We start from the raw sequence: 10,755 nt of genomic DNA on the forward strand, positions 1-10,755 counted from the left end.
TTCCCCTGCTGTTTGTTCCTACGGTCCCATCACTACACAGGGATCCGCGGGCCTGTTTGCGCCCACTCCGGCCACCTCAGTATCTCTGAGTATGGAGAGGATTCCGGACAAAGAGAGAAATCAGGGGACCAAGCAGAATGGAGGGTGAGGGAAGGATCAGGGGACACCGGCATCGAGCACAGAGGGACGGATGAAGTGAAATAAGGGGACCGGGCAGATATCAGCTCCCTTGTTTTGCTGGGTCCCGGTCCGGGTGACGGGATCAGAAGGTGGAACCGGGCGGCTGGGCGGCGGGGACAGGTGCTGGATTGCCCCGGCCAGGTTCCTCCAGCTCCGGCCGCACATTCTCCGGCCGCACATTTGCGGCGTTCGGCCGTGCACCTCCCAGCGCCGACTCCTTCGGCGCCTCGTAGCCCTCGCCATTTATACCCTGCTAAAAATAGCCTGCGAGTCGTCTTCCCAATCAACTCAGGCCGAGTTCGAATTGCACCAATAGAGAGGCCCGTAATGGAGAGGCTCGGTCACGCCAGGCGGGGCCGCCTTGTGTCCGCACCGGCGATTGGTGCAAGCTGACATCATCGTCGCGCTGCCCCCGGGACAGGCGCGGCCGGATTGGGTATCACTGGGGGCGGAGCTCCAAGCTGGTCACGTGGGGGAGGAGGAGTGGGGGGAGCCAAGCGGGGGAGGAGGGGGGAGGCTGGCAGCGGAGCTTTGAATAGGGAAGTTTTGCAGGGGTTACGCTTGCAGTCAGTCCGCTGTTTGCAAATATTGCGTGGGCTCGGCGCGCTGCGGGCTGCGGGAGGGTCCGGACCCGGCGTCCGATTGCAGCGCCATCCAGTTTGCATGAAACTTTCACCTGCGCTCCCGGGGACAGTTTCTGCTCCGACTCCTGATCGCTCTCCTCCCTGTTTTCCCGACAGCGAGGACTGTCTTTTCCAACCCGACATGGATGTGCTCCCAATGTGTAGCATCTTCCAGGAACTACAGATTGTTCACGAAACGGGCTACTTCTCGGCTCTGCCGTCCCTGGAGGAATATTGGCAACAGGTAAATACGGATTTTTTTTTTCTTCACGTGCCCGGTGCGCCGAGAAGGGAGTCTCGCGGAGGCGCAGGCAAGATGGTGTGTGCTTGGAAGTGCATCTTTTAAATAATGATTAGCGTTTGCCTAATTTAAAAAAATAAAGTAATGATCTTAAGATGCCCTTCTGTTGCCTGAAATGATGAAGGCACAGTAAAGCGAGCCTTCGGCGGCTAGGACTAGAGTTGTCATTTGTGTGGAGGCGAGCTCTTGTTCCCGGAACGTTTTTCTTTATTTCTTTATTTATTTTTCTGTTTTTGCTAATTCCGAGCTTCCAAGCGGCATCCACCTGAGGGGAGGGAACCCAAGATTTCTCTGCCGAATTCAGACCGGAGCCGTTGGCACAAGTTTGGGGCTTGTACCAGCTCCAAACTCCACAGCTGGACTTTGTCATATGAACGAGCTTGCCTTTACTGCCAAAAGATTTGATTTAAAGATTTTGTTTTGTTTTGATGTTTGTACACCCAGTGTTTTAAAGTATAATATTTCGCCTGCGGAACGCAGCAGCTTTTTTTTTTTTTAACTCAAGGCCATTTGCAGTTTCTTTTCCTTCTGGATAAATTCTTACATTCGCCAATGTCTGCCTTGTTTTTCTTACCTGCTTTTCTTGTTGACTGCGCGGCGGGTGTGTGTGGGGGGGGGGGCTGTTTGCACACAAGTGACTTGTCAGTCATATGACAATGAGTCCATTCCTAATTGCTTCGGGTCTTACTTTGGGGAAGAAAAAGATCTCGATTTCCGGCATTTTAATGGAACTAGAATTTGGGGCAACGGAAATAAAAGCCCCCCCCCCCGCCCCCCATTCTAAGTCTTAGGATTCCCTTAATGGCGTGACAGTCTCGAACACTTTTTACCATTGTCTCTAAAACGATGGTTTGGTGGATGTCTCTCTACCCTTCTGGGCTGGCTTTTTTTTTTTTTTTTCCTCCAAGTGAATTAGCAGATGAAATATATTCTGTGGGTTTCACAACCTCCCTGCCTTTAAAACGCATGAAAAGCGAAGTGCTGGCTGAAACCTCCACATGCCGGCTTAATTGTTCACAATCCTCTCCTGCCTTCTTCTCCCCCTCCTGGTTTTTCCTCCTCAAAGAAGCTGCTCCCTGGGACGTGATTGAAATTGATCTTAGTAGTTTCCTTTAGGCATTTGGGATTTGGGCAACAAGCCAGACTTGGCTCCTGGTCCCCTTCAGAGCCTTTTAAACTCCCAGAGAGCTGGGATCAGGTCCCCACTGCTCATCAGCATAATGGAGATTTTAAATTAGCCAGTTGATTAAAGTTTAACAAGATCTTCATAAATGTGCTCGCCTTTTCTTTGGAACATCAATAATATGTATCACCACCTCGATTCAGAATACTGTGTGCACTGTAACAGACATCGAATTTTGGGGGGAAAGAGAAAACAAGAACCCCCCACTCCACCCCCCCCCCCTTTGACTTGTGCCTGCTTGCTGTGTGAAGCATCTACAGGGAGGGATTAGGATCTCTGTATAGTGTGATAGAAGGCATTGTTTAGTAAGCATTAGCCCTTTTGCTGGTAGGCTGTGCTCAAGATGGTCTGTACCCTGATAACAATTTGTTGCAGTTTGGTTTCGAAATTTCTATCTGTAGAATGGAATAGTCAGCGGCACAGACATCCTTATATGGGCATGCAGGCAAGCCTAGTGAAAAATCAGGGCCGACATAATTTAATCCTAAAATGTTTCCTACCATTTTTCTTTTCCAGTGGCTAGAAAGTTTGAAATGGTGGGGAGAGGGGATGCTGATCTCTGCAGTTGTGTAGCTCCTTGAAAGGTTGGTTGCGGGGCTGGGGAAGGGGCACCCTGTCCATGGCACACTGCATGTATATTTGAGCCGGGTCCTTATTTGGCTGCTGGTCAGAATTTCAAAAGGAAGTCTCCTTTGGCATTGCGTGAAAGAAATAGGAGTGATGACTCATACTGTTGTACTCTTGGCCAGGAGATAAAGTCCTTGTTCATTGTGGGACTCCCAGAAGGGCCAGGGAGTAATTTCCCCTTTCCATCCTTTACAATAGCAGATGGCCATTCTGGAAGAATTCCTCCACTTGTGTTGTTGAGGTTTCTTGTTTCCTTCTGACCACAGTGAAGAAATCATTAAAGTTTGGTGGTATCCACAGCCCTGTACTTGGGAAATGACATTTAAAAATATACGTAGATATATATGTATATATATATATATATATCCTAGGTCTTAGTTACACAGGACATGGGAGGGTTCTCTTCCAATCTATTGATGTCCCTGAATACAGACAGATCTGCTGTCTGCTCTCTGACTACAGCCAGCCCTATATTGTCAGCTGTGTCCCTAAGGGGTGGGGGGGTCTTCAGACCATACTGTGTGCTGTGCAATCTTTCTGTCCTGTTGTGTGAATACTTGTGGATGGCTGGGGCTCTCAGTGATGCTCCTGGTTCTAGAGAATGTCAAACGATCTGGTTAAACCTGTTAGGTTGGTGGGAGGGGGTGTGATGTGTGGAAGGCTGATTTTCTTTGTGTGGTTTACCAGGATCCTCATTAGCAATGTCAACACTTGTAACTATAACAACAAAACAGGCCCAGTGATCATCACTCATTGTGGCCATTGGTCCAACACTGAAGAAACCAAGAGAGGCTTTACCTCTGCTTTTCCTTCGTATTCCTAGAAACAGCTTTTCTCTAGCATTCATGAGGAAATAGATTCCCATTACAGAAGACTTTGGCCCATAGTACGTGGCCCAGAAATAATTTATTTGTTCTTTGTTGCATGTTTTCTTTCTTTCTTTTTTTTTTTCTATGTGCTTTCAGTTCCACTTTCAGTAGTCGTAACAATCACGTGCCTTTTTGTGGTTCATTCTGCACAGACCTGCCTGGAGTTGGAACGCTATCTTCAGAGTGAGCCCTGCTACGTGTCAGCCTCTGAGATAAAATTTGACAGCCAGGAAGATCTGTGGACCAAAATCATTCTAGCTCGAGAGAAGAAGGAGGAATCAGAACTGAAGATTTCTTCTAGTCCCCCAGAAGACTCTCTGATCAGCCCCAGCTTTAATTATAACTTAGAGACCAACAGCCTAAACTCTGATGTCAGCAGCGAGTCTTCAGACAGTTCTGAGGAACTTTCACCCACGACCAAATTTACCTCTGATCCCATTGGTGAAGTCTTAGTCAGTTCAGGAAATCTGAGCTCCTCCGTCATTTCCACACCTCCTTCTTCTCCAGAAGTGAACAGGGAATCTTCTCAACTATGGGGCTGTGGGCCAGGAGACCTACCCTCACCAGGGAAGGTTCGAAGTGGAACTTCTGGGAAGTCTGGTGACAAGGGTAGTGGCGATGCCTCCCCAGATGGCAGGAGGAGGGTACATCGATGCCACTTCAACGGCTGCAGGAAAGTTTACACTAAAAGCTCCCACTTGAAAGCACATCAACGTACTCACACAGGTCAGTCCCCTCATGGGGCCTGGGAGGTCAGCCCCTGGTGGGCGCCAGTGAATTGCACCAGCCCTGGGAGGGAGCCAGGGCTCCTCAGGATGTGGTCACAAGCAAGGAAATCCTCACTTCCTTAATTCCTGTCACCAAGGAATTGGGTCTTTTTGGAGTTCAGAGTAGAATCTTAAAAGACTGGACATTTGAATCAGATGAATGGGTCATGCTTTCAGATTAAACAAGAGGCCAGATCACATTCTCCATCGACACTCAAACCTTCACCCACTCGGTGCTCATTTCCCCATTGTACATGCATCGTGCTATGTTGGGTTGCTCCTCATTCTATGTCATGTAAGTCCAGGGTCAGGACAGAGGGTCCTTGGGCAGCATGGAGTTTGCTAGTGTTGACCAGGGGACATTTATTGTGAATACTGTGTCACACAACCACTTTAAACAAGGGCTTTCTTAACTCAATGCCACCACTTAGAATGAAGTTCTTGTTTGTTTGAAACTACCAGTACAACATACAGGATATGAGTGGAAGGATCGCAGGAAAGCTCCATGTCATAAATTGTTACCTTATGGAGATGATAATCAAATTCTGGAGAGATGAAGTCAGGGTCCTGAAAAGGCACAGAACTTGGGAGAGGATGTGAGTGTTCCCAGGACAAGACAGTTTTGACTCAGGTTGGCTTTAGCATTATTTTTACTCATAGGTAGCATTTTATTTAATTCATAGTTATAATTTAGCTAGGGGGTGATGTCCATTTGGTTGTTTGATTGCCATTTAGAAACTGATCTGAAAGTCTCTGGATGAGGTTTCTCAGAAACTCATGACTTGAGTTTTTGCAGCAATGTAGAAGGTCCCGGATGGACGACTCATTCCCCAGGGAAATGAGTAAGGAACCAGATTGTGCTGGAGGGGGATGTCTCCATGGAGAAAGCAATAAATCTCAACTCTCAGCACGGCTGTGGGTCCTGCGGGCCGACACCTCACCCTGCAAATATGTCAGCTATCTGAGTAATTGTCATTGTTATGAGTTAACTCTGATTTTGTCAAACCTGGATCCTTGGGACAACAGCTTGAGTGAAGCTTCAGGCTAGGTTAGGAAAGAACCTATGCTTGTGACCTTTAGCGTGCCAAAGGTACTGTCTCTGTTAAAACATATGGTGAAGTCTGTAGGCTTCAGGGGTCTCACAGTATATATTGTTGAGTCTTCTCCTTCCTCCCTATCATGTCAGTGGAATCATGGTGCCTTGTCATGTGCTCTCTTCCCAGGAGAAAAGCCTTACAGATGCTCATGGGAAGGTTGTGAGTGGCGTTTTGCAAGAAGTGATGAATTAACCAGACACTTCCGGAAGCATACCGGTGCCAAGCCTTTTAAATGCTCTCACTGTGACAGGTATGTCAGGGCTTCGCAGGAAAAAAAAAAAAAGTGGGATCATGGGAGACTACCAGAGCCGAGTAGTTGTGTGCAATAGAGCCTGGAAAGAACGCCAACAGTTTCTTGTTATTTGTTGGCGTTTCTTTTAAGTCTGGGGCTTTTTCAAAAATCAATGACACATTGACTGTCTCTTAGGAAACTGTGTGCCAGGTTTCTACAAGAAAAATGTCTGGGGGACGATTTTCAAAATGGGCTCCAAGTTTTCAAATTCAAAAGCTGAGGGATGAGTCCAGTTTAGACTCTGCCATGGGACTTCTGGGACTTCCTAGCTATTTCTCCAAGACCTCTTGGAATTTGTATTTCTCTCCCTTGGGGTTCCCTGTGCCTAAAAGTATTGGCAAGGACTCAGAGGAATTGTACACAGGTGTGGTATCTGGTCTATCAAGAAATCCAGGCGGCAAAACCTAACTTCCTTGTTTCTGCCTTGCCCTTGCAGGTGTTTCTCCAGGTCTGACCACCTGGCCCTGCACATGAAGAGGCACCTTTGAAGGAGCAGAGGGCTGAATCCTGTAGGCTAAAAGAGGCTTCCAGGCTGAGAGGCGGCCATGGAAGGAGGGATGCCTGTACCAGCCAAAGCATGCCATTTTGCTTCCTACCCAGTTACCTCCAGGGGCCTCTCTTTGGAAGGTCTTTTGAGGGCTACAAAAGTCATGTCAGAAGCGGCATAGCACCCACGGTGCATGGTGTTTGGGTGACCCTGGACTCGCCTCGCCACTGGTTCCTAACCTTCTGAGAGGCTCCCAGAGCCTTTTGCCGTGAGCATGCGCACTGAGAATGTTAATGGGTGGGATGACTGTATGTTGAGGATCTATTACCGACTGTATGGTGAGGCAGACTTTTTTTTTTCCCCCTTGTGGTAGCAAATAACTGCAAGAGACAGAAAAAAAAAGCAGTTTGAATGTTTTGTGTGTGAGGAGTATTCCAAGGGATGAGTTGACAACCAATCATTTCCTGAAGGGTGTCTGCACCTTAGAAAAAATAAAAAATAAAAACAAACAAAAAAAAAAAATTTAAAAAAAAAAAAAAAAAAAAAAAGAAGGAAATACTTGGAGGGTGGGAGTGGGAACTCAGGACCCCATAGTGGTGAGTGTTAAGGGCAAGGGGAGTACCTGTCCCCCTTTCCTGTGTGAAAGGGCCTTCTGGTGTCTGGTGCAGCTATAGAATGTGCAGTGTGTCAAGTAGCTTGTTTTACTGGCTACACAGAGCTCATTTGTAACCCATTGTATAAGCTGTATTTACAAATAACAGTGGTCATTTTCCCTTATAATACAAAAAAGTCGTGCATGGTCTGGGGGAGCTATAAACTTTTCCATTTTTCAATCGGGTCTCCAATCTTGATTCCAATTAATAAGCAGCTATAGGATTCAGTTTGTTTAAAACAATGATTCCTTAAGCCATTTAGGCCTGGCAAGACACGACCCCCAGATCCGTCTGTTTTGTGACACTCCCCGTGCAACATGCTATTGTGCAGTGTAGGGTGTATTTTTAATGACTCAGAATTTGAACTTACTTTTTGGAGAATCTTAAGGTGCCCTTTGAAGAAATTGGACGCGTGTCAAATGTCTAAATGCTTGGGCCTGGAAATTACTGGTCTAATGCCACATTAGGCTAAGAACATAAACTGTTTTTTCTCAGTCGGGTGGATCAAACCACTAAGCTTAGAAACCGTTTTCTCATGCAGCTATGTCTCTCTTATTTATGCCTTGAGGACTAATTCTGGTTTTCTAGCTGTTAATGCACTGTTGACCTTCATAATGGTGCCTTATGCAACTGGCCCTTCTGTGGGGTCAAATACAGGGGTATGGGTGATGCATGCTTAATTAAGGCTCTTTTTTCACCTGGCATTGTACTGTATGATGTATAATATGGAAAAAAGAAAAAAAAAAAACAAAAAAACAACAGAAAAAACCACCTCTTTAAGATCCTCCACAATGACAAATAGGTGAAAACTCCTTTGACATGTCAACATGTGTTCATTTCCAACAACTTGACTGTCAGTGTTAAAATGGGAAAAAAAATAGACATGATAATTGAAAACTAATTCTGCTACCATGAGACTCTTTTAGAGACCTTGCACAATTGTACAGATCACACACACCGGCTGTATTTATTATGTAACATTTTCACACATATTAAAAATACAGAAGTATAAAAAAAATGTCAATATTTTGCTCAAAAGGCACAAGTTTTGAGTACCTGTCTAGCTATCTGTTGGTAATACTGAAAGTATACTGCTTTTTTTTTTTTGAAAAAAAGTGGATGAAATTTCTTGTGTATGTATATTTGTGTGTATAGTATGTGTATGTATGTGTGTATATATATATTATATATAGATAATATATAAATATTTTTTTAAGAAGAAACTAGAATGTTTAGCTAGAAAATTCTACAGCCTGTGAAGAAGTATTTCAAAATGGCCATAAAGGAGGTTAAAAAAATTTGAAAACTATAACCTAACTTTTATAAAGGCTTTATCTTTTATTTAATGATTTGCTGAAGACATTTTCGGTGTTGATTCTATTCCACCCTGTTGATTTTGCTAGTCATTATTGGCAAGCCTGGAATAGGGTACCTTTGGCCATTCACAAGGGGCAGGAACAAAGTGCTGCTCAACCAGCTGGACTCACACACACACAAAGGTTTGCATTTTACTTTCAGCCTTACTGGAATATCTCACCTAAGAGTAAGCTGATCACAGGGATTGTTTTTTAGAATACTTTTTATGCAGATGAAACTATTTTTTTCCAGCATGTAGATTCTCCCAGCTTTTTCAAGGAGTACTTTCCCGGAATTGGCATACCGCAGCATAGACAGCTGATGTTTCTGATATTTCATCCAGCTGCTGACTTTTTGGGTGTGGATCTCATATATATATATATATATATATATATAATATATATATATGAGAATGAGTCTGGCTGGGCTGGTATTTTGTTTGATCTTCCTGGAAATGAGCAATGATTAAAGCTCACGTAATTGTTTTTTGTTTTTTGTTTTTTTGTTTTTGTATCTGGGCTGATGAATACATTTCTCTACAGAACTGGTTTCATTTTGCTTAAGGGGAAAATGCACTTTTGTTTGGCAGTTCAGAATCCAAGCACTTGATATGCTGGATTTTGGAAAACTCCTTTTTTGGCCCTGCTGTGCTTATCCATAACAATTCCATTAAGTAAGAAGGTAAACAGAAGAGAAAGAAAACTTGTGCTGGCTCGTCTCACTTATGAAACATCATGGATGTTGTCTGACTGGGTGGGGCTGGGTGCGTATATGTCAATGCCTGTAATTTTCATAATGAGCAAGTACATTCTGTTCAGGTGATAACTGAGCCTCAATCAAGCAGAACTTTTGCTTGAAATTAAAAAAAAATTTCTATTAGTGAAATTTCTTTATTTCTTTTTTTTTTTTGAAGCACCCTGTTATCTAAAGAATCTTTGTAAGATTTTTGTAAAATTTTGTTTTACAAGATTTTATTTGAAATTGTTTTTTGCGAGATTGTTATATTTCTGTATGAATGTATTTTTTATTCGAATAACATAAAAAGAATTCTTATCAGCATTTGGAGTCTGGTTGTTTTTCTGGGGTGCTGTGGGGGAAGGGGGTTGTTAACAAATTCCTGCTGTGTTACTCAGCCTGGCTTCCTCCCCAGGAAATCACCATTGTGCAATTCGAAGGGCCATTTGCCTAGCTCAGTCCCTGCCTTCCTTGTCTTCCCACTTTACCACAGCTGTCCCTGAAGCTAGAGGGAGGCTTTTGACACTGCTTCCCCCACCCCTCAAATGTACTGAATGTGTTCCAAATCCTGACAAAAACAGCCCCAGGCTTTTGGGGGCACAATAGGAAGAAACTTGTTGCATTTTTTTTTCCTTCCTGTCACTCAAGCCAGGCAGGCTATTAAGTACAGAGGCCTCTACCGTGACTAACTGCTGGCTCCCTTTCATTTCAGAAACCCAGCAAAATTTGTTCGCTTATCGGTTAGAGCTAGGCTAGTCTTTCTGGATGGAGCTGGGCTCACACCTGGATGACTCCTATCCAGGGAGGGTAGCAGTGATCAGCAGATTACAAAGGGAAGTCAGGCCAGAAAACCATCCCCATGGACTCACTGAAATCACTTTTTCCTCCTCCCAGAGTTCCCTGGTTAGTTCCCTAAGTAGGGCAGAAAGTCAAGATAGCCTTCTGCTCCTGTGATTTTATGACTTATGAAAAAGGCCTGCAAAATGCATTATGTATAGAGCGATTTTAAGATAAAATAGGCCGCTTATATTGTCTCAGACAAATGCCTTTGGTAGCTTGAGATGTTGGCCCCAGCTTTACTATGCAGTGTGAGAGATGCATCTTGGAATCCATTTTCAGATTCTATAAGCCAGTCAGTAGTGACAGTAAAATCAGTTTATTTCTGTGGGGTCAGAATCATTGCATTGTCTTTAGTTCAGAAGAAAGAGTGACCTCCATTTTAGTTGTGGTATAATCTTTTACTTCACAATAGGTCTTCACTTTGCTAAATGTGGAGTGGGAATTGCCTTTAATTTAATTAATGGTGGAAGAGGAGAAATTTAAATGTGTACCCAGATTAGGAGCTTTGGGATCTCGCACCCCCCCCCCCCCCGGCCAACCCCTGCTGTAATTGTAAAAATATCAGCAAGTTGGAAGGAATTTGTGATGGGGTGGGGCATAAAGAGCTGGGGACATTTTTGCCAGAATTCATGGGTGTGTGGCGTTTTGAAGCACATGTCAGGGTGACTAACAGTTGGAGTACTTTGACTGTACAGTCTAAATAAAGTCTCCATAATGCATTCTCTCTCGGCTACTATTAAGGCTG

The 10,755-nt window shown here is 44.4% G+C and overlaps 1 protein-coding gene across 1 annotated transcript; it reads left to right on the forward strand.

The window, feature by feature from the left end:
* Nucleotides 1-720: 720 nt before the first annotated feature.
* Nucleotides 721-9,494, forward strand: Klf6 (Kruppel like factor 6). Its single transcript, XM_027405085.2, has 4 exons — nucleotides 721-1,047; nucleotides 3,936-4,509; nucleotides 5,774-5,897; nucleotides 6,376-9,494. The coding sequence occupies exons 1-4, from the start codon at nucleotides 844-846 to the stop codon at nucleotides 6,425-6,427; spliced, it is 954 nt and encodes a 317-aa protein (XP_027260886.1). The 5' UTR covers nucleotides 721-843; the 3' UTR covers nucleotides 6,428-9,494.
* The last annotated feature ends 1,261 nt before the right edge of the window (nucleotides 9,495-10,755 follow it).

Source organism: Cricetulus griseus, chromosome 3, assembly GCF_003668045.3.
Source record: "Cricetulus griseus strain 17A/GY chromosome 3, alternate assembly CriGri-PICRH-1.0, whole genome shotgun sequence".
Lineage (NCBI taxonomy): Eukaryota > Metazoa > Chordata > Mammalia > Rodentia > Cricetidae > Cricetulus > Cricetulus griseus.